General features: G+C 38.7%; 1 protein-coding gene across 3 annotated transcripts in view; it reads right to left on the bottom strand.

Annotated features, from left to right (window-relative positions):
* The window catches only part of rtn3 (reticulon 3), a 45,913-nt gene extending 21,093 nt beyond the window's left edge, over positions 1 to 24,820 (bottom strand). Inside the window, exons 1-2 of one of the 3 annotated variants that reach the window (XM_028474033.1) lie at positions 24,558 to 24,820; positions 13,090 to 13,137 (exon numbers count right to left, since the gene is read on the bottom strand). In XM_028474033.1, the coding sequence (XP_028329834.1) occupies positions 13,090 to 13,137; positions 24,558 to 24,648 (139 nt within the window). In that variant the 5' untranslated portion in view covers positions 24,649 to 24,820. Of the gene's footprint in view, positions 1 to 2,173; positions 4,338 to 13,089; positions 13,138 to 24,557 lie in introns of those variants that run through there. The other 2 variants (XM_028474034.1, XM_028474035.1) reach the window with 2 other exon arrangements.
* Positions 24,821 to 24,883: the final 63 nt, after the last annotated feature.

The following is a 24,883-nucleotide window of genomic DNA, read 5'->3' as shown; positions in this document are numbered from 1 at the left end:
GGTTCTTGTGAATGTAAAGCGCAAATATTAGGACATTTTTATGTGTCTGTTTGGAGTTATAAGACTAGAAAAGTAGTTATTTTCAATCAATTTCTGATATGAAGCAGAGAAACATGCACATGCACAAGAAGTGACACGTCTCTCCATATTTACATGAATGAACCAACAGTTAAAGCTGCTGGAGATGATGATTTTTTTAATCAGATAAAGACAGTGTAGCTGGGCGCTATGAGCAAAAATTTATATTACGATATTTTTCGTTTTTTTAATATTTTCATATTACGATATTTTTCTAAATTCTAACGGTTTCACAATATATGACGGTAAAAAAAAAAAATCATGCATAATCAGGTGTTCACAGCATTTTCTACTGGTTGAGAATCAGAATAAGAAAGGTTTATTTTGCCGAGTACAGTTTAAAAAAAAAAAAAAAACATGGAATTTGCACGCAACAAAAAACAAAAAACAAAAGCCAGCAGCAATAATAATAATAGTGATAAATATGAGGATAAGGAATAAATAAAGGATAGAGGATAAAGAAAAATAAAGATAAAAATAAGAGAGAGGAATTGCAGCTGTAGATTGACTTAGGATGGTCTATTTTACTGTCATGATAAGTGAATATTGTAGAATAATTCCACACTAGTAGTAATACAAGTTTGCAACAACAGCGTAATGGCTCTTTGCGTAACTAGCTTAGCTTTAGCATTAGCTTGATTTCTAGCTTTAAATGCTGCATACTCAGTGGTGTGGTGTTTTCTTATGGTGAATAAGGTAGTGTTTTGTTTGCAGCTCTACCAGGACTTATTTCCACATTATAGGAATTACAAATTGCGATCCTTTGCTCTCTTTTTTGTGCATTACTGCCGACATGCTAAGCTAACCGTGCCTCCGTGTCCGTGAGTGTTGTTCTCCTGTAGCAGAAGAATGCGCACGCAGGCACATGCTCACATGCAGCTTCAGGGCTTTCAATTGTGCCTTTCATATTCATTTACACATATGATTTACACCTCATTTAACACCAGAGCACTACTGTTTTCTTCCTATTTAGAAATGCAACGTTGAAAAGGGTCCGGTCTGAAATACTACGCAGCGCAGCATTCCGAAAGTTGTGTAATGAAATACACCGGTACGGTGGTATATAAAAAATTCATATCATAATGAAAATATATACCGGTATTCGGCATGAACCGGTATAGTGCCCAGCCCTAAGCGTAGGGATATTTTTTTATTCTAGTTTGTTCCCAGTATTCCACGTGAAATTGGCCGGGTTTGTTACTTTCTGTAAACACCAGAATACATATTTGCCATATTTTGGCAAAAACTTTCAGTCACCAGTAAAAACACCACAAATGTGTTGGGAAGTCACTTTAGCAGAATTCTGGGAGCATATGCAGGAAATGACAGTAGCAATTAAGTAAAAACACTTCTATGCATCTGTCTAAGGGACTACACATCCCAAAATGAAATGCACAAAACTACAGTGAACAAACAGATTGTTTGAGTAAGTTTGAGTGCTCACCTCTTCCTATTACTAATCCCAGCCTTAGACATAATTTCCAAAGTGTCAGATTCCTCAAAACAATCCACTGGGAAGAACAAAGGACACTGCTGTTGGTCGAACCAGACCAACAAGCTCTTCTCAGTTTTACCGCACAAATCCATATCTCCCAGTCAGTCTGGAATTAATGTAGACTTCCTGATGCCGTAATAGTGTTGCCACACCAACCAGAAATGCATCTTCTCCCCTTATTGTATGGAAATATGATGGAATATCAAACTTTTCTGAGCCTTGTATGCATGTAAACAAACCAAGCGTTCCTCGTTAACATTTCTTTTTCTTCCAATTTCAAGGATTAAATTCTTATTATAACATATACCAATTACTGCTCTACAAAAACTAAAATTTGATATTTCATCTATTCAATAATGTATTAAACAGTAAAAAATATTAGGGACCTTAAATAAAATACTTAACCTTTCATGTATAAGCCTGACTATGTAACAAAAGGCTAGCTATATTCCCCATCTAAAAAAGCAAGTGTAAATCTGTAATAGGCTATAATAAAGCCATTTATTTATATTTTTAAAGGCTTTTACAACAAAGAATAGATCCTGTTGAGGGACCCAGTATTGGTTAGCAGACTAACTGCTCTAAAAGAGGAAGGGTTACCTGATAAGTGGGTTAGTATTGCTGTCAAGACATGCTCAGCAAGACGATAGGAGTCATCAAACGTGTTGCCAATAGTCTCTGCCCCTTTGGGGTAAGTGGTGCCAGATACCGGGTTGCTTTGGGAATAGGTAGACAGTGGTACTGAGTCCAATGAAGACTGCTTTGAAGATATGGGGTTAGATTGGGCCTCGTCTGAAACATTCAACTGCAGGTTCACTGCTTCTTCATCCTCTTGATCATCTTTAGTGAAACTCAGTTGTTTGATGGCATTGATCGTAAGTTGTTCTTGTTCAAGATTCGGCACAACAGTTGGAGCAGAATGAGCAAGAGAAGGACATACCCTACTGAGCTTATTCATTTGGGGAGCATCCTGGTCTGTACGCTTAGGTGCCTTATCCTGTTCTGATTTTAGGCACTCTCGCATGAAATCCAAGAAACTGTCTGAAGGTTCAGAAATAATGCTTTCTGTGTCAGTGCTATGGTGAGTAGCTTTAGTATCCTTCTGGACCTTTGAGCTGAGGCTTAGTGGTGGCAGGACATTATCTACCTGGGTATCTGGCCTTACATCAGTAGTAATTTTCTCACTGTTGTTTCCCATAATGCCGCTAGTAATCGTTTCACAAATGAAACTTGGATATGGATTTGGGGGACAGTCTTGTAGAGATGGCTGTGGAAAAGAATCTTGTGTATGGAAGTCTTCAGTGTTTTGTGAAGTTAAAACCTCTGGACCATCATTCTGTGTGGAGAGAAAGCGCTCCTTAGCATTAAGATTGCCATTAAAGTCGTCCAAATAGGACGAGACATCGTATTCATAATCAAAAGACTCCTTATCGTAGATATCATCCTTCAACAATGTGGTTTTAGAAGTAGTAACAGATGAATTCCTTTTTTCGTCCACTTTGTATTGGGTGCAAGAATCTGAATTCTCTGGATCATTCCTTTCTGATTTGTCCGAGATATTTTGCACTTCACCGGACCACTCATCATTGTTAAGGAAGTTCACTTTCTCATTTGTCAATGGGAAGGGCTCATTGGAAACATTTACTTTACTCACAGGGGTATGCTGTATTCCAGATTGGGTCTGTTGAGCATCTGAGCCGATGTTCTTTGAAGAATCTGCACTGGAAGGAGTCTCTGATTTTGATGCATTAATCTGATTAACATTGATGGGAGTAGATTCAAGGATCTTGTGTTTAGGAGAAAATTCAGTATCAGAATCCACTGGTGAGGATGGAGGAGAGTAGCCTTCGATGAACTCAGTTTCTAAGGGACGGGTATTGGGAGGTTCAGATTTGAGAGCTGTGGTTTGTGGAGCCTCTCTTTGGGAGTCTTCAACAACTTCACACTCCTCATCTTCCTCTGTCCCGGGTTCCATGTCCTCGTCACTATAATTTGGTTCATCGGTTTCAATAACATTAATTGTTGGAACCTGCATTAGCTTCTTTCCTGACTTTGGTGGGGATGGCTCATTGTCCACGGTTGCAAGATTCGGAGCTGTAGAATCAATAGAATGACTTAATGGAAAATCAGGGGAAGCAGGATGGTCAGATGCCTGAATGCCAACACCATCTTCAATGACAGTATCATCTGACTCTCCTGAGCTGTCTGCTTCACTTGCCTCTGGTGGCTCAAGATCTCTTTCCCAAGCCATCTTCTCTTCCAAAACACATTGTTTTTCATCAGTGTCATTGGGGGAGGAAAACTGCAAAGCTGGGGAACCGAGGTCTTCATTGTGTACAGGTGAAGACGAAATTGAATCATCAGATTGTGCATTGCCTTCTGGGATTTCCGGCTGAATGTGGGCTGTTGGCAAGAAGCTGATATCAAAATCTTCATCAAGAATCAACTGCTTCTGTAAATCATTGTTGTTTGCAGCTGCAAGAGGAGAATTTTTGAAGACTGTGTCAACCTCATTCTTTATTGCTGTGGCAATGTTGGAACCTTTGTTTAAATCTACCGAGCAAACATTTGGGGCGGGTGGTAGATGAGCCTTCATCCACTCTACTGTTTCTTCATACTCACTCACTTGTTGAAGATCACCAAGCATTTCAAATGGAGTTTCTGGTGATGACTGATCAGAAAAACTATCCTTGTTTTGCAATGTTGAGGTTGTTTTCTGTGGAAATTGTGAAGACTCAACTGGAGCCATTGGGATTTCAGGGTAAGGCTGTGTCAAAGATGTTGGGTACTGAGTGAAAGTGGACATTGCATTGTCAGAGATAGACTTTGATATTGAAGTTTCAGAAGGGGGATTTGATTTCTTAGTGGAAGGCTTTGCGTTGACGTTGAAAGATTTGTGGCATCCAGTTGAAGACTTCAGTTTCTCATCCTGATATTTTGACATGTCCCAGGGATATGTTGGGAAATCTGTCAATATTTTAGTGTTTTCGCTGTGAGATTTAAAATGGTTGCGATCCTTACAGTGAGAAAACCCTCCTTCACTTCTGAAGTCTGGTCCTTTCTTTCCAGCAGCCAGAGCTTCTAGAGCCTTTATTCTCTCTGACACGGGAGATGTCTTTATAGGTGAATCCGAATGTTCATCTGGCGAGCCAGCTTCACTGCCATAGTTACCCGGGGAGAAAGAACGAGTTTGAGAAGAAAATCGAAGAGATGTTGGAACACCTTTGCAAGCCATGTTTGGGGCTAGCACCCCTTTTTTGTCTGCAGTTCCAGATGTCCCAATCGAATGTAAAGAGAAAAAAGGAGGATCACACAAATCATTAACGTACAAGTTCCATGCACTTAATTACTATTAATAAACTATTTAGGAAGGTCTTACTATAGCAGCCAAAGCTTTCATGCATTGCATCGCGACAATCTGAGGAAAATGTATGCAATGAAGTGTATCTTATTTGGTTCATGCTTTAATTACAACCTTATTCATTCAGTATGGACAATTATATTTAGCCACCACTTAAATCAAGTAACTATCATCTAAATAGCAATATAGGATTATGGTGATCATGCATATAGCAAGCATATATGGCTGATCTATACACTTTCACAGTTTGTCCCCTTTTCGAAAAATATATAGAAGCAATTAAAGCAATCCGGGCTGTTATATGTAAGTTATGATCAACTAAATATTGTGTTCATTGTGTATCATTTATTTTAACTGTAACTAGTAATATTCAAGCAGCATTCAAACACAATCAAGAAATTGTTTAGATTTTTTACTTATCAGGTACTTGTTGTTGTAATTGTACATTAAAGCAATTTTGTGCATTTAAAATGATTAATTTTCATAAGGTAGTAAAATACGTGAGTATATTTTTGTGTCAAAGATAAGATGGCTGCTTTGTTAGTATTATTAGATAGTTCAAGCTTCACTGTTTGTATTTAGAAAATACATTACCGTATTTAGATATCCAACACTTCTCTCTATCTCACATCTCCCTGTGATTACTCACCTGGTTGATGCTTAATGTGGGGCCTGTAAATTGTATTATTGAGAGCAAAACAGTTTTTCTAATGTCTAATTCATCATTTGAACAATTATTCTTTTGTTGTCTGTTGTATAGTGAGTCGTCATTGTTTTTTACATTAATTATTGATGATTAAGGTGACTGGTGCCTCTTCTGTCTGTTGGCATGTAGGACTGTTCAATGTACAAATGTTTGTTGTTCAGTGCTTTCAACTAAATGCTTGGATGTGCCACAGTCATTTCATTGGTATTTTGTATCTTTTCATTGTCATTTGCTTACTTTTGTCCATGAACGAGGTGATAACCTGATGTTCAGGATATGTGCACATCTAAGTAGTATTTCAACGAATTACTTGTTTTCAGATAGATGTTAAATGCACACCAGGATGTTTAGCTGATAAGGATTATTTTTACTTAAACTGTTTTAGTCTATAACACCTTGTGCTATAGACTAGTCGATAAAGAAATATCCGTGTAGTCGAAAAGGAAAATATTCACATCTCTAGTAATAACTGTCACATGGGCCGGGGGTTGAAAACCACTGTTAAGCCACTTGTAAAATTAACCCTCTGGTCTTATAGTGCTGTATCAACCCCTTGTTCAGATGTCTTAATTCCTATCGCAAAATAGCAATAGCTGCTGTGTTCAGTTAAGCAGGCCTAGGTACGTCACTTTATTCTCTGTCCTGATGGAATGCAAAAATAAGGAGAAAAGATCAACTGATGTCTGAAATATTTCTCAGACCATTTGGATCTTAAAGCCACAAACAAAATTCCAAAGTTGCTGTGTCAACATTCACATGATCTGCCTTACAGTCCATAATCACCAAAGCTATTTTTTTGTCAAACCATCACAACAGGGACAGCAGTTAAATCACAAGATTAATATCAGCTTCTTAGTAGCACGTGCGCAATTCAATGTCCACAAAGAGCAAAAGATTGCTGAATTTCTTTGCAAAACTGCTGTGAACTTGGCATGGTCCTCTGTGCTGTCAGCAAAATCCCACATCCCCACCCCTCCCAACCACTGCACAAATAAATTTTCCACTCTTGCTCAACTGACAGGTCCACTTTGTTTTAGATAGGACCACTGCCTGCCCAGCGTTACAATAGAGCCTTGTTAACAGGCTAAATGAATGGACTTTCCTTTATTCAACGTCACTCCACTACCTCTATTGTAATATGACACAATCATCTACCCTTACCTACATGTTTTGGGACGATATTACACATTTCCATTACCTGACTATATTTTTTGCCATAAAACGGGTGGGTGACCAGTACATGCTTTCTGCGCACTTTTATGGTGAAGAAATATGTAATTAATATTAGTTAACTTAGTTAACTACTTTAGGCATGTTTGGCATGATTTTGGGGAGTTTTATAGCCAGTAGAGTTGTCATGATACCAAAATGAGTAACCACAATACTATACCAGACAAAGTATCACGGTTCCAGGTAATAACGCGATACTGAAGCCATTTTTTACTATTACTATTATGGAGTTCGTTCTACCGGCAGAAACACACGAACAGCCAATCAGCTAACAGACGGGCGGACCCAGCATGCGGAAACAGCCTATCATATCTCCGGACGTCACCAGTAACAGGCAAACAGCCATCATTCAGCAGGTGTGTAGTTCGGTTGCCATGTTAGATTGGTGAGTGAGGAGCGTGCAGTGAGCTTAGACTGTGCAGAGAGAAGCTGGGAGGAGAGTAGAGGCAGCCGCTATGTAGCGGAAACTGGCACCGGTAGTATCGTAATCCATGGTAGTACCGTTGTGTAGAATTTCTAGTATAGTAGGGACCATTACAATTTTGGCACCGCGGGGTACCGTGGGTATCGTGCAACTATAATAGCCTGTAAGGAGTCTGACAACTAGTTACGGAAAGCAGATGAAACGGAAACAAAATGGAAATGTGTAAAACTGACGCGGAAAAGAGTAAACTCTGAAATGGAATTGAGGAATTTTTGAAATGGAAAACCGAGGGACCGTATTAGTGGCTGGAAAAATTCCCACCAGGGCTCGACACTAACTTTTCCAGTAGTGGCACTGGTGCGACTAACTTTCTCAGTTGGTTGCACCGTTTTTTCTTTTTTTTGAGCGGGGGTGGGGAGAGTGTACAGCATAGCCATGCATGCTGATGAATAGTTGACTTAACTGGAGTACCGTAGTTTTGTATGAAGTAAAGATTGACAATGACTCCAGATATATTTGCTAAATTTTTTAATGTTTTAGTGTCAATATTAAGTTTTTCTGCAACAAGCAGTGGCTGAAATAACAGGTAATTTCTTTTATTTTATTTAAAAAAAAGACGGAACAATTTTCTATTAAATAACAGCAAAGCATAACAACAGGTTACATGTATTCTGTTTTTTTATTTTGCAGAAAGGTTGTACTTGAATTAACTTAACAGTAGTATAACAAACTTAGCATCTGCATTGCTTCACTCCATGGAATTAAAGTCAGAGGGTCCAGCTCTGATAGTGGGGTCTCCTAACCCTCTTCCCCTGGTCAGGGGTCTGTAACCTTTACTCGACAAGGAACCATTTAACCTCATCTCACCTGGATTAAAGTCCTCCTGGAACAAAAAAATACCTTCTCAATGAAGACAATACAGTGTATTAAATTATATACAGTTAAAATTATATAGAATAATGTTTGATTTAATTTGATTTTTATTGATCATGTAAATGGAGACTTAAAAACAGTTTAAAATAAAATAAATTGACTTCAAGAAATAAAACAGTATCTTGCATCTTCAAATTCTTACACATCTCAGTTTACATGAACACAATGTTCTATAAAGAAGTTTTTTTTAGTTAATTTATTTGAAAGGCTACAAAAAGTAACTTGAATTTGAACCATCACAAAGGTGGTTAAATGAATCTGTTCCCACACAATTAAAATCTTATATTTTCTTCCAGAATAGTGTTTTTATTGGTTTAGTTATCTTACCAGGGATTTAAAACTTAAGCTTAGCCACAGGTGCAGGAAAGTTGATGGTCTGTAGATGTTGTAGGAGGTGAAGTAGAAGGTGCTGAGTCATTGCACGTGATTTATTATTATTATTTAACAAATTGTTATATCTTGATTTTATTTGTCATTAATCATTAATAGCTTCTGTAAAAAAAATATTTATTTCAATAGTTTTTTTTTTTTTTTTCAAAGCTACAGGGAGCAATTGCAAAAGAGTCAAAGGGCCACATTAGGCCCCAGAGCCACAGGTTGCAGACCCCTGCCCTGGGAGAACCCCAGCTGAAAACTTGCCTGTCATCATAGTCCATCAGTTCTGGTCCCTCCATGATGATTCTGATGAGCGTGTACGCTCTATCACTGAGCTCAGCACGTTCTTCCTTTTTACTGCTGCCCTCAATGTGAGCGTTCACTCAGTGAAGGGATCGTTAATCCTGCTCCGTTTGTGGACCGTGCGCACTCCAAAGGAGCACATTGGTGTTTATACTTGGTGCTTTCACCGTTGCATTACCCGCAGCTAAGTTGCGTGAGCGCAAACCGTCTCATCACCCGCAGCACTGCGGTCAAGCCAGCCTCTACTCCGAAATCCTCGGTCAACCTAGTCGCTAGCCAATTTGCAGTGCCTGCTTATAGACGGTTTTATACAGTGGCTGGGAAGTGTCAGGTGAATGCATTTACAGAAACGAACACAAATGCAAACAGGTCACAACACGAATGCAAACCGGCCACAACGGAAGTGTTTTCGACGGACCGGTATTACAGTCGGACGGGTATTATGATACGTTGTGGCCATTTTGCATTCGTGTTGTGACCTTTTTGCATTTGTGTTAATTTCTTTAAATGCATTCACCTGACACTTCCCGGCCACCGGGTTTCCGCAACGGAAGTGTTTCCAACGGACCGGTATTACAGACGGACACGTTTCTGGCGGATGTTTTTAACCCACCAGAACAGTTAAGAACAAGAAGAAGACATCGAAACGCGTATGAAAGTAAGTGAAAGTTGATTAGGATACTCTTATATTTTTCATATCAGGCTATCATATCATAATACCCGTCCGACTGTCCGACTGTAATACCGGTCCGTCGGAAACACTTCCGTTGTGGCCGGTTTGCATTTGTGTTGTGACCTGTTTGCATTCATGTTGTGACCTGTTTGCATTCGTGTTGTGACCTGTTTGCATTTGTGTTCGTTTCTGTAAATGCATTCACCTGACACTTCCCAGCCACCGTAGTTTTACGGTAATCCCGAAGCGCGGAGAGAGAGAGAGAAAGAGAAGTACACTCTGTGGGACGTGACAAAGCGCTCAGCCACTCTGTATAAAATAACGGCACCCTATACGAACTCGTACGGATGCGCCCAGATAAGATTTTCACTCGCACACACTGAAAAAATACTCGCATATGTGACCATTTTGATCACAGTCTCGAGCTCTGCCTATGTTGTGCCCTATGTTAAGATCATCTTAGATGCATATGTATACCAAAAAACAACCTTTAAACATCTAATCAAAGTCTAATGATCTGCAAATATGTGATTTAACCATACCTGTTTTTTTAGTTTTTTTTTTTTAATACAAGTAGTCTTTATAAGATTTAACTTCAAGTCCTATGAAGCATTTTTGGCATGATACTGGGATGTTTATTGTGTCAGAATTATAACAGAAATGGTTTCTCTGAAAAGGAAAACAATGTAATTGAGTATACTCTATACAGAATTTAAAAATATCGGTAGCCCTAGCTATGATATTAAAATGTAAAAAGGAGAATCATATTTGGAGCTCCAGCCACTCGCCTGTTGAGTTGAACCCCACAATCAGCCTTTACTCTACGCTCACTAGCCTTTGCCATCCATGGTTTTTACTTATTTGGAAAAATCTTTCTTCTTTCCTTTGATAGATCTTGCCCACTGCAGCCCAGAAACGTTCCACAAGTCCACAGTTATGGAGAAGCTCTGACCATCATCTAACCATCATGTAGTGGACTCCAAACTTCCTTCAAAACTCCATTTCAAACTTTAAGCTCTTTCAAACTTACAATAATCTTTTTGCTTTTCCATTTTCCCTAAAATCAAACATTAGGAACTAAAGCTGGGCGATTAGTCAAAAATTAAACCGATATTTAGAGCTTCTAACCAACGTAAAACTTCCATGTCAGATATTTTAGTGTGAATAGGATATTGGCAGCATGTTGTGAGCTACCACAGAGCTGAGCTTACAAAGCTCTGTATTAATACTGGGCAATAAAGAACCTGAACATACATATAAAACATACAGTACGTACACAGGAGCCACAGGCTCCATCACTTTCCCCCACACATGTTGAGGCTGGTTAAAACCAGTAAGCTGTTGGTTACATTTCTGACATCTGCTTTGCTTTGAAGGAACAAGTGGCCACTTTTGGTCTCTGACTGCACAGCAAAGTGCTACAAGTTCATCTTTTCCCTTGCCAAAACATTTCAACTCTTATTCACAGAATAAACTTAGTTGACAGTGGGATCATTTTGCATTAACTGAATTTGGAGTAGACGGTTCAATTACCGGTAATCATGATTTTTTTTTTTTTATTTAATCACCCAGCTTTATTAGAACAACTTTTTGCTCTGTTTATTAAATTGCTAAATTGTTTCACTTTTGTAATAAGTATTTACAAAAGTATGGTTAAAGTACGTTTGTCCAAGACTGTCAAACCGTTTGTTTGATTTGACTTAACAACTGCATTTTTGTTAACAAGACCAGACATGAACAAAAATAGATATTTATCTGGGAGGCAGGCAAATCGGTAACGTATGTGCTTCATCCTCTGAGTATGCTGGCAATATGAAATTATTTTGTGCTCATTCTCATCAGTGTCATTCATTGCATGGGCACCCATGGAAAATTCTGTAATTGCTTAAAACTAAGCTTTAAAAAGTTTTTTTTTTTTTTAAATTAACATGGGTGCCAAAAAACCCGTCTATCTACAGCTTAAGCAATGGGGTGAAACATGCACAAAGCCTACAGAGCCAAAAGCAAAGTGGCATGGAGAGTGAGTGAGCAGCTTCAGACGATGGCAGGTCCAAAACTCTGAGCCATGAATGATGTCTCCAGTGCCACTCATTCTCAGGGACCCTGCTGCTAATAAGACTCACGGCTAGTGTGCAGTTTGGATAATAGGACAGCAGGAAGACAAGATCATCCCTTGGTAGGCCAAGCTGATCCATTTTTAGGATTGTTCTCCCTTGTGCACATCAGTGCTTTTCTAAAATAAAACCGCTATCATGGGATGAACTGCAACCTACAAAGTCTGATACTGACCTAAATAATGCTTGCTAGTAAATTGTAAATACTAGAATAGGTCTGACTGCTAACGGCCACATAGGTTAGATAGATTAGAAGAGTGTAAACCCTATATGTTCAGATGACAAAATAGTCCACATGAGGCCTAGTGGTGAATAGAGCTGGGGACAATAAACCATTTTCAAGATGCAAAAAGAAGGTCAAGAGTTCGTGCTTCTTAAGTGACACAGATTTGGAGATGGGTAGGGATTTTTTGGGAGGCACTTGCAGGTGACACGCAGGTAGCAGGTGTAGGTTAGGCTTTAGGGGAATACCAGAAGGTGGCAGGTTTGAGGCATTCTACTCAATAGCCAAGCAATAGTCCACATACATTTGTAGTAGCATTATCAAGGATTTTTGATATAAAGTAACTTTAACAGACTGGAGGAACGTGTGTGTGTGTACAGGTGCAAAGTTATCAATATCTGTATCATTAACTAAACACATTTTGGTGCCTCAACAATTCCTATATATCCCTCTATTACAGTTTGGTTTATAGTTTATATATATTATATATCCTAACCTGTTTCCATATATCCCACTACACAGCTGTTTAGCAATATAAGTCTAAGTGGAGAAGCTAAGGTGCTTAAAATATTTCTAATGAATTCATTCTAAAATTGAAACTCCATATATAAAATAACAACTACATGAAACCAACAAAAACAGAAAATGGGCTTTTGCTTAAAAATGCTGTGAATGTATTCATTTTTATTGGCTCAGCTACCCTAACCGTACTCGTCTCTGGCTCCGTTGGTGGCTCTCATGCTGCTGTGGCTATGTATAGATGCCCATCCTGCAGCTGAAACAATAAACTAACAACCCAAGCTGTCAATAGGCCATTGTGGTTATTTGGGGAAGGAGATGGAGAGGTTTCAACTCAAGTTACAGCAGTTAAAACACCATATGTCACTGAGAACATGGGGAGGGGGCTCTATCAGTTAACATACAATTAGTGCAGCAGCTGACTGTCAAAGTATTGGAAACAGATGGAGCAGCAGAGAGGTTTGTAGGAGATGGGGCCAGTGGAGACTTGGATTGCAGGTGGGATGATTTTTTTCTGACCCCAACGAGCAAAAGAGGGGCACTACTTAGAAAGGAGGGATGAAGTAGAGCGGTACAGCAGCAGGCCAGCAAGAATAAAGGATAGAGATAGAGAGATAGAGAGCAGGCGAGCAGCGAAAGAGAACCATCCACTTGCCTTGAGGAGACTGAATGAGAGATACAGGCGAAGAGGAAAGAAAGGAATCTGAAAAAATAAAAAGGACAGAAGAATGAACATCTGAGAAGAACTCCCATCCACTCAGATCAGGAGAGAACAGGTGTTCCATTATCCAGCCTTACCTTACACTCTACACGCCTTAAGATAAAGTGCTGTGAATATTCATGTTAACCAAAGCCACATGCAAATACTGATGTTTACTTATTACCGTCAATTACACACATGCACTTAAAGACTCTATGCAGATGGCTTCAAATAAACCAAAGAAAGGCACATGTGACTTTGTTCTAGTTGTTCCTATGAGTAGATGAATGTCCATGAAAGTTTATATTATTTCACAAGTAAGACTGCAGTTATACTTTTACAAAAAAGCCAGGAAAAAGAAACTATCACATTTAATGGACTGAGGGTCTGTAAGGTGAGGTGCTGTATTTGTAACATTGACCTGCATTGGTCATGATAGTAACCTTTATTGTACAGGCTGGGCTGCAAATATGGGAGACTTCAAATGAGTGTACTTACCCAGAAAGGGGGGGGGGAATCATCTACCGATGTTTAAAAGACATAATTGACATATAAAAGGGTTCAAGGAATGCTGCTTTAGGTTTAGTGCCATCACTGATCGTTCAACTTATTTACCGATTCGTCAACTAATAAAAAAAATCAGTACTTTGTTAGTTAATTGTGTCTGTTTTATTTTAAATACAACTCAAGGGCAGAAACATAAAATGTCACATGTAAACAATATAGTATTAGTATATTACTTTAAACAAATAAAAATGTGAGGTTTTTCACATTCCCAATTTCCTTTTAACAAAGTTAATCAAGCAAACTGTTAGCTATATCAAATAAACAACAGCCATTTTGCATTTCTAGTGCAAAGTGAGTGGTTGTTAGACGCTCAATAGATAAAGTGTTCAAAGACATTATCTGTCTGCATTTCCATTTGGCTGTGCAATATTAAAGTCTGGACCAACCTACTACCTAACTCAAAGAACTTAACTCTATCTAATAATGAATTGCGCTGAAAGCAGGCAGGCACGCATACATGCTGCTCATGTTTACACTTGTGTTCATGGCATGGTTTTAAAAACATGCCATTTCATTAATAACAATTAACAAACGTTGTCTTCTCCCATCTTCAACAACTCCTGTGTGTTTACTTTTTAGGAGCTTGTGCATCGTAGTTGTGTCCCAGCATAAGCCAGTGAAGTTCTACAGTGACTAACGACTGTCGTTAGTCGACCAAACGTACGAAATTGAATTGAATTGCTGTCACATTAGATTCTGGCTCAAGCTGAAGAAACAACTACAAGCAAAACCCAGGCCTTTCTCAGCTGTATTCATATGTTCTCCCACAGGTGTGTGGTTGTTTTCCAGACAAAATGAGTTTCAGCACTGTAGGGCCTGATCAGCATAAGGAGATGTAGAGGTCAGAATAATAGACAGGTACAGTATAAGAATCCATACATAGATGATTACTTATCAGCAATGCTCGATAAAAGTTGTAAAGGTTACTTTGAGCCCTATAAATGTCAAGCTGATCAATATAATGATATACAGTAATTGATGATTGTTGAATTGCTTCCACTCCAGTCTGCAAGTAGTCCTACATGCTGGTCTGAATGCCATGGGGGCATGTTTGAGCAAGCTGTAGGTTTGACACAGCTGGTCCAAAAGGTAATTAATGTGGCCATCTAACAGAATAAAATCTACACAATAGTTTTTCCTCAGCTGCTTTTTCATCTATGCCTTTTACCATTTAAACACAACTTAAAGTAAAACGGCATTCCCAGCCAGAGCTGGAACATGACAGGCGTTGAGACGAGCAACCAGATAAAGACTAAAAGAAAACTCCTTCTCTCCCCATTGGGCCGGTCATAAATCCCATGAGAGAAACATGTGAAGATGAGGTGTGGTGGTTAGGCTTTACTGGAGTTTATACAGGCTGAGCAGGTTATGGGTGTTGTGCACAGGTGGTGCAACATTCCAAAAGCCAGATTCATCAACTACTCTCTCATCAACCACACCTTCACTTTTTAACCACAGTATATGACACAACCAATTCCAATTGGTTTACATTTATAAAAGGGGAATTAAAGACATGCTTAAGAACAACACAACTAAGTCATTGCATAGAAAAAAAGATTACACCTGCACAACAGTCACTATGTGCACTGGTACGCATTTCAGGGCATCTACCAACTCCATGGAAACAGGGTCACGTCTGTCAAGCACGCAACATAACGAGCACAATCGGTTTAGCACGTTTGATGAATATTTATTGTGGGCCAATCAGCTGCAGTGTTAAATATTGAGAAAATGTAAAAACATTTTGGGCAGCCTGTACGACCAAAGTTATTTAACCTGGAGCTGTTTGTGGTGCCTGTTCTCGCTCATAAGTTTAGCAGATGGTTGCAGTGACTGTTACAATAAGAATATGTATGGCAAACGCAAGGCAACTAAAAAAACAGAAGTGTAATGCTTGGGTTTACATTATTGGGGTAAAAAAAAACGATCAAAGACAATCTAAATGAATCTATAGTGTAAATATAGACCATAGTTGGATTTTACAAAAAAACAGCGTAAATTGTGTGTGACGGTGCTTTGCTGTCCTGTCTACCTGTAGCCTAGCGCTTTCACCTCCTGTGCTACACTGAACACAGCTCTGACATCCTGGGTGATGTCCAGTAGCTTACCTTCAAGTACTGCAGACTGCTTTCTTTGTTGCTGCAGCAACTCAAAATCAATGGCATTGATAGGAGGGTTTTTGGCTTTTGTCACGGTGCTTATTTTGGGCAGATTTGATTGATTTGAGGAGTGCGATGGAGACGAATGGACGGACATTAACAAAAAAGGATGTGGGTAATCATGAATGATAGGAAAAAAACATCGCATTTTACAGTCCATTTAAGTAACAGCACTTTTTATATTTAATGTATTCACTAAAAAAAAATGCAGGTTTGTGCAGTTATTAAAGCCCTATAAAATCCATTTTATTTTTTTCCAAATTCTGGGTTTCCCACATTTATTTTTTAAAATTATTTATTTTCTCCTACTTGGTCTGCACATGCTGTCGAAGGTCAACACTACAAGAAGTGCAGTCTTTATAAGACAGCAATGCATCCAGAAAATTCCGTTTTTTAAGAAAAATCTTTACATTTGTTCAGAAAATATTATTTTTTAACTCCTGTAAGGAAACAAAATAAATACTGAAAAATTAATTAAAATAATAATTAACAAAAATGTATGTAAAAAATAACTAATTAATTTAATTTAAACTAACAAGTAATCTACAATTAAAAGGTACTAGATGTACTGACAAGAATTGCTCCTTTTTAATTATTTATATAAAGACATATGAGAGCAGTATTGTCACCCAATTTCCCCTCAGGGATCAATTGTTTACTGGATTAAGTTTTGATCAACTTAATTTAAATGTACCTAATTTAACTAAAATAGTAATATAACTTTTCTCCACAGTTCTTCTGTAGCACTGATGAGATGTGCTGCTCCAAACTGAGCAAGTGAAGCTGCTCGGAGTGTCGCAGCGATTCACGAGAAATGGGCGGAGCTTCACAGACGCATAAAAGTGGGAACTGATAGGATCCGTATTTTGGAGTGAGTGAACATTTCCCCATAAAAAAAAACCTTCTTTGCCTCAAGATGACGGAGTTCCATCCACATTCTTTCACATTCCACATTCAACAGAGGATTTCGTTTTCATTGGTCGATTCCGGGATTAAATTCTGTTAACGTGGAATCTATGTTGAACTGCACCTGCTGCTCCATTGCACAAAAACCTTTGTGCTGTTACCCTCTCAGCCCCTCCTACATTCTCCATGTTGAACAAGTTACGTGCACAAAAGGCTTTTTAAATATGGTGGTCTCAACCACATCTGCATTGTGCACATATCTGGGCTGTAATCTTATAGATGAGGCACAGCAGGTAAGAAAACAGTGCATCCAAAGTATTTAAGCACGGAAGAGATTTTATGCCTTTTCAGATCTCAGTAGATGTGCCCGTTAGTGGTAATTTTGCTCTGATAAAGGGAACCTGAGGAAGTAAACAACAATGCCTGCATCACAAACATTTGCAGGATGCCCTTATGACCAGTCTTCATGTGACTGCATTTGTGAAAACAGATTGGAAGAAAGAGAATGTTCAAATGTGTGAAATAGGCACAGCTGGATGGACAAATCAGACTATAGTGTACAATTTTACAGCTGTACTGTACATTTTCAGCTTTGGGTGAGCGTAAGTGATTTGACAGTGTGACATCATATACAGGCATACATATACATTAGAAACACATTTGACAATCACTGCTGTTTCTCATTGGCTGCCCTCACAAATGTTTGTGAGATTTAACCAGTCAGCTGATAGTTTGATGTTGTGGCCCCTGGCCTGGGGACAAAGAGCATCAGTCAGATTTATAGACTTATCACTGCATATAGTGGAGAAAAATAGGCAAATCCAGATGATAACCAGTAGGCAGCACTGACTACAAAAGCTTTTCCAAAATATTAACATTTTTCAAATATTGAAACTATTCCAGATCACCATTTTAGAGACATCTTCAAAATCTTGTTGAGATAAAGGTTCTGTTAGACCCTAGGTTCCTAAAGTCAGGTACGCAAATGGTCATGGGGGTACGTGAAAAAAATTAAAAAACAGTGTGACAACATTGGAAACTAGAATATAAATAAACCAGTAGTCAGGAGGCTCCATGCATTGCCACACATTACACACTGGCTTCTCTAAGACTAGCCTCTAGTGGTGACAGACAAAATATAGAACAAGACAATTTAAGACTCAGCCAAATATTGCAGAGTTCTCAACCTCACCATTCTCATTAAAGTTGTAGCGAGTTGTATTTCACAGTTTCAGAGTGATACCAATATGTTTTATTACTGGTATCAGAATCAGAAATACTTTAATAATCCCAGGGGGAAATTATTTTCGTTACCGCTCCAAATATATAAACAACATATATTATACTAGCCACATCTATTAAGAACAATATAAATATAACTGTACATATATAAAAGGTCAACTGTACAGTTTAATCATGTGCAGAAAGTACAAAAAAAGCAAAATGAAAAAGACTTTCCGTGTTAAAGTCAGGTTACAGAAGGGGCGTGTTTGACTATCTTAGGAAATATGTTTAATTATACAACAGTTATTTCTGACTAAGTAATTTAATTGGATGACACATTCCAAAGATCTGATTTGGGTCGCATTTGCCTGCAGTGTAAACGTAGTGTGTGCTCTCCACATTTGGCAGAGCCAAATGATTAAATAAACAAACAAATCCTAATGTCTTGTCACTTATTACTGTTAACTAATAAAATACGCTTGTAGAACTGTTGTATAAAAGTAATATCTCACTCACTGTTGTGCTGTTGTGTGACACATCAGCACTGGAGTGATTATCTAAGATATTTAATCACAACAGCACTCCCTCTCGTGTGATATTGCTTAATTAACTAAATGTTCGGTAGATTTATTTTTCCAAAATAAAAAACGATTGTTGTTTCTTAATGAAAATGCCAGTAGGCTAATGAAATAAATTAAATGAGTGATAATTCTGAATAATGCGTTTTATTTTGTGCTTACAGATTATTATTCTTTTTTATTATCATGTATTATTCCTCAACAGGATTGGTAAAAGAGACATACTGTATATCACTGTAGGGCTACATTGTATATGACATTAATTTATTATGTTTTTAGTGTGTAGGAGTAGGGGTACATGACTTCAGGTTAAATGTCTAAAGGGGTACGGGATTAGGAAAAGTTTGGTAATCACCGTGTTAGAGCACAATGTGACTAATGTGTGTGTGGGTTTACTGTTCATGGTAAAACAAATCTTCACCATTAAAGGCTCAAATATAATGCTCTGTATAAAAGCTTTACTCATGTAGCACACATTAGATTCTGACATGGGGGCCCATTCTGAAGCCGATTTATTCCCAGGAGTTCCCACAATTAGCCAAAAGGTACACAAAAGTGAACTAGAAAACAATGGAGACTGGCAAGATGAATCATGGTTTCCAGGTTTATGTCTTTTACTCTTACAAGATGGCATCTGTATCAGGCACTACAGGAAGAAGGCACGCTAAATAAGCCAGTGTAATGCTTTGACATTAGTAGGTCCTACCACACATAGGGCTGCCATTTTCCCACGAGCCCAACCTCAATATTGCTGATGTGAATCCCTTGATGGAAACTGTGTTCCCTCTTTCAGCAACATAACGTTTCAAGCCACAAAGCAGAAAGAGTTCAGGAATTGCATGAGGATCACAACAAAGACTATGAGGCACTATAATCTATGTTTGAATATTAAAATAACAAAATGACAAAGAAGATACTTTTCACTATATATTGTGAACTACTACGGCCCTCAACTCACTAAAATTGGGTCTGGTACCCACAACCGGGTCATGATCCACAAGCTGAGAAGCTTTGGTCTCAGTCATTAGCAGCGTTGGAGGTGAGCTTTTTACTGCTGAGTCACTTGATAGAACTATAAATATAGTAAGCACACTTGTCACAGATGGTACGAGAAATATGATGCAGCAGAGAGACCTCTACCTTTTTAGCATTTCAGTTCTGTCACCGTGTTCCTACATAACAGAATGTTTGACAATGTCTCAGCTCAATGCTTGCTCTGCTGTAAGCTGGTTCAAAACACAAAGATCATGCTTGATTATGTGATGACCCATTTATTTCAAGTTCAGATTTTCATAGAGAAAGGAAATATATATATATATAATTTTTTTTAAAGCTCTTTGAACAAATACTGAACCTTTGTTGTTATTTAGCAAAATACATTTGCTGGAACAGAGTTTCTTATACATTCAACTTGTGATGATTCTTGATTAAAAATTGTTGACAGGACTTAAATGACACTGTCAGAGCAGTAGAAAAAATTGCAGCGCTGACTATGTACATTTTTGGTGAATTTATTCCTTCCAGTTACTTGATGCGTTAAATGAAGATGATGTGACTCAAGGTAGGGTCCTATAAAATCTGCGTTAACGAAACTGTGGACAGAATCACAGAATCGTCCAATGAAAATGGTTAAACGCGGAAATGGACAAAATCGGCATGAAACACCGTCACCATTGGGCAAAGAACGTCTTTTAATGGGGAAATGTGTCCGGGGACAGCTTATAAGGTGCCCCCCCCCCCCCCCCCTTCCTGTCTTGGCTGCATTAAACTCATCTTAATCCACCACAAACACCCTCTATCCATCCATCCATCTTCAAACCCGCTAATTCCTGTTTATCAGGGTCGCGAAACACCCTCTAAAACAACGCAAATCATCTTTGACTCCTAAATACAGAGCCTCCAGTGCCCATTTAACTTTGCTGTGCCTGTAAAGTTCCGTCTGTTTTTCGTGTAGTGCAGCAGCGCTCTGTGAAAACATGATCAGCTTTAATCATCTTCTCCTGCTCAGTGTTCGAATTGTTGTGCCTGGCTAACAAAGAATAACAGTCCGTGTTGTGTGGCTGAGTAAACACAAACGCCAAACTCAGTTGTTCTCCATCACATTTGTCACTGATAGTAACGTGTGGGAGGCCAATCCTGCCTCTGGCCTAGAACTGCTTTGCATTCTGTCTTCATGAGCAGTGATGGTGCAGCGTGGTTCCACAGCCCCTGCCCTGGTGTGCTGTGCAGCCCTCAGGGCACACTCGATAAGCTCTGTGACCTCCTTGACTCAGTGATATGGTCTTTTGCAACAGGGAGTGGAGTGAAGGGGAGGGATTACTTCATATACTTGTTCAGTTACCACAAGTGCACTGTAGGAGGTGGCTGTAGGTTCGAGTCACTGCCCATGACAGGAAGTGAACTCCCCAGAATTACCCACCAACACCACTGCTGGCTTTACATAGCGTCCCTCCAAGGGTGTGATTGAACAGTTTATTGACCAACCATCAAAGCACATGAAAGAGGATAAAACCAGCGCACACACCCAGTTCCTCTGAATCTGGAGTACAGTGGAGCACTTTAAGTGGAGCACTTCTTTTTGACAAAGAGTGAAACCACGCTGATAATTCCCTGAGCTGATTCAATGTAGTTAGTGAAACTAGGTCCTAGATCCAAAGTGTGCCACTTCCTTTGTGACTCGGGTCACTCATCAGTATGCAGGGCAGAGGGAATTGGAGCTTCAGACAAGGATCAAAAGGCAAACGCCACTCTTTCCAGTAGCTTTTGTGTCATCAGACTGAAATTAAATTTAGCAAATTTCTACATTACGATGTAGTAAAAAAGAAAGAAAGAAGAAGACGAAAGAATACTAGCTAAACTTCAGAGAAAGCCAAATGTACAGTAGGATATAAAAACTGTGTCAAATCCAGAATTCGTCTTTTGTTCTAGACTAACCCAAATGAGTCCAATTCTGCTTGAAATGCAATTTTTCACATGTAAAATTAATTTTTATATATTAAGTTCAATATGCTATACATTCAGTCCTTGATATCAATGATTTGTTTATTTGTAACTTGGTTCTCTGTAATCTGTAGTAGTATTATACAGCTGTGTGTTATAAACTTAACACAGTGTAATTAAACCATATTTATTGGCAGCCGGGTTCTGAATGATGCCAGACTATGGTTTCCTACTGCTCCTATTTAGCTTTACAGCACAATGGTCTTCTGTATATCTCTGGGAGAGTAAAAAAAAAAAGGTATTTCCACGATTTGAAACTAGCTCAGTCAGTAGACTCCTCAGACATTGGTCTGAGAACTTCTCCAGGCAACTTGAGGACAAGTTGAACTTTCCTTTGAATAACTAGCACTATATTGAAAATTAAAAAAAGGGCAATCGATGTTTGCTTAGGAATGTTGCTGGTAATCACATGCCATCTGAAATCTGACTTAGACGAGAACAATAGTATGGTTTTGCAAAAGAAAAGACATCTAATCCCTTCAAACTAGAGATTTACACTTGGGATTTCTCAGTAAAAGCCAAAGATTTACAAAGATTATATTTCTCCCTTTGAAAACAACATACTCATGTGCGAAGTTACATGCCATTAGATAACTTTCTTCTTTGTTGGTATGATCACACATGCAATAAAAAAGATGAGTTTAAGACTGTACATTCAGTTATTTTAAACTTGGCCTACAAAAAATGGTCCACAGACTGGTACGGATCCAGGCCTGATGGTGGTGGCCCCTGAACTGTAATTGCCTAGTCTAATTAAAATCTTTTTCACAACAAGGTCAATGTGGGTACCAAAATAATTAGAAAATCTATTTTCTTCACATTTATCCCAAATATCAGAAAACACGAATAAATGAATTAAACTGTTAGTGGTTGTAGGCATGACACAGTTGTATACAGGTATAAACTATAAACTGGTACTTTGGTAGTTTTTGATGGTATATCACTCATATCTTCTTTGAGCTTTCAAGGAAGAAATAATCAAACAGTAACTTGTACACATTATAGAATTATTCATTCGTTCATTTTCAGACCTTGGCGGACTGTCCGCACTCCTCAGAGCTTACATACTCAAGCGACATGCATAGTAGTTTCCATTAAAAGCCTACATTTCCCACAATCCTTTTTCTGCATTTATTCTTTGAAGCATAAATATTTTTTAGGGTGGTCCTGATCCGATATCGATATCGGTTCGAGATCCGCCAGAAATTTTTTTTTTTTGGATTTTATCGGACTGCATTTAAAATCTCCGATATATATTATAATATATTTATTCAATTGTAGAATACTGCAGATATTATGTTGGAGGTTAAAATGTATGTAAACAATTGGTTAATAATAAATGAATCATTTTTTCTCATACCTACTGTTGATGACTATTGTTCTCTGCCTGAGTAACATCACTTGATCAAGCCTTTTCTAACATTCCACACTACAAAATAAGTAATAAAAGTATGTATGATTCGTGCTGATATTGAATCGGATCGATATCGGTATCGGTCAATAATCAAGGCTGCAATATCGGCATTGTATTGGAAGTGGAAAAGTTGTATCGGGACATACCTAATATTTTTATGCAATTGCAATATCTTGATTTTAGTGAAGTTAGTACACATAGTGCTAATAACTGGCATAAAAATGTTGATTCACGATTTTTGTTTTTCCATTTTGGCATATAATTTTAATTTCGGTGCATCCCTAATTACTATCCAATAGCTGTCATTATGAGTATGACACCGTCTAACACAGGAAATTGTTCCTGTAATCATCACACCTAAGATAGAACCTCCAGAAATAATGTGGGTATTACTTACATTGTCTGATCATTTTACCTGCTATCACAATTCTATATCTTATTTTATGTAAATGTGCTGCTTTTACCTTTTCACACGTCTATTTTCTCGGTTTGGTGTTCTATCCTGGCCTTAAGCTTAAACTCTGAACGTGTGTACACAATGTGGCTGCCATCTTATTTTGAAAAGCTCCAAACGAACATTGTTGGGTTGATTGATGTCCAGCATAAACAATAGCAGAGACCATGTGCCACACCCAGTCATTATGCTGCCAGCCATTCATCACCAAACATGTGCCACAACCTTTCATACGAACACTGAAAAGCTTTCAATTGTTTTAGATAGGTTTGGATTGAGAGGCTGATTGAACGCAGGAGTTTAAAAAACACACACACACACACACACACACACACACGATGCTGAAGCTCTCTCTCCCTCGTGATCTGTCAGTGGATTAAGAAAACACTGCCTCTTTGTTTTATTGTAATTAGGTTCGTCCAGCACATTCGTTAATGTTGACAAAGTGTTGTTTAGCTCGACGAAGGGGAGCTAAACGCTGTTTCCACCGCGGTGTTGCTGGTGAGATGTGATGTTTATTTGCTATAATGTGACAAAAGGTGCAGTGGGACACCTTTAAGACGTGCTACACACGAGCTGTTGCCAAGTAACAATGCCTCTGCAGCACGAGCTCTATCAATAAACCCACTTTAACCTGGCCGTTCACATTCATTTACAACAGAGTACACAGGTGCAGGGACAGAGCTAGTCACGATGTTTCAAATCAATCGTTTCTCCGTTTAATCCACACAACGACGACATACTGTCAGCTACGTGCCAAAGAAGCCTTTATTTGCGTTTCCCAGCTCGGCTAGGTAACACTGCTAACACTACGTGGAAACGGCCCTTCAGCTACTGCCCAGTTCACATAAAGACCCTTTTTAACCACAAGAAGACAGTGACATGCTGGGAGATTGTGTCACACCACAGGTGTTCCTCATAATAACACACAGACGGTACTGTGTAAATGTGCATGTCAACAAACAGGCTAAATGGCCACCCATTAACTGCTGAACTATGCATTTACAACAGTAAAAACAATATCTGATTAAAAAAAACAAAACATTTATATATGTACATTAAACACGTAATGGCGTCGATCATATCTTATCCGGGCTTACGTAACCATAGATGTATCTTACCTGATAGCTTTGATTCTTTGGCAGCAGAGTTTTGTCCATCCGCAAACCCCTGCGACGATGATATCTGAGCGGACTGAGTCATTGGATCCATTTTATTGTGACTTCAAACAAAACTGAAATCGCTGTCGTTTCGATTTAAACAGTCTTATCAATAACTTTGACGTCAACTGACTTCCCTTCGTTTCCCCAAGAGCCGGACTCAGATCTGCACCTTGACGCACTGCCCGAGCACTGAGTGCTGATCGGAGATGGAGGGAAACAAGGCGGGCTGTGGAGGAGGGGAAAACATGTCGACCAAGAGGCGTTCCATGCACCCTGTAAAAAAA

The sequence above is a fragment of the Gouania willdenowi genome, chromosome 18, assembly GCF_900634775.1.
Source record: "Gouania willdenowi chromosome 18, fGouWil2.1, whole genome shotgun sequence".
NCBI classification, from domain to species: domain Eukaryota; kingdom Metazoa; phylum Chordata; class Actinopteri; order Blenniiformes; family Gobiesocidae; genus Gouania; species Gouania willdenowi.
The sequence above is the reverse complement of the archived record's forward strand: the minus strand, read 5'-3'. Positions and strand labels throughout refer to the sequence as shown.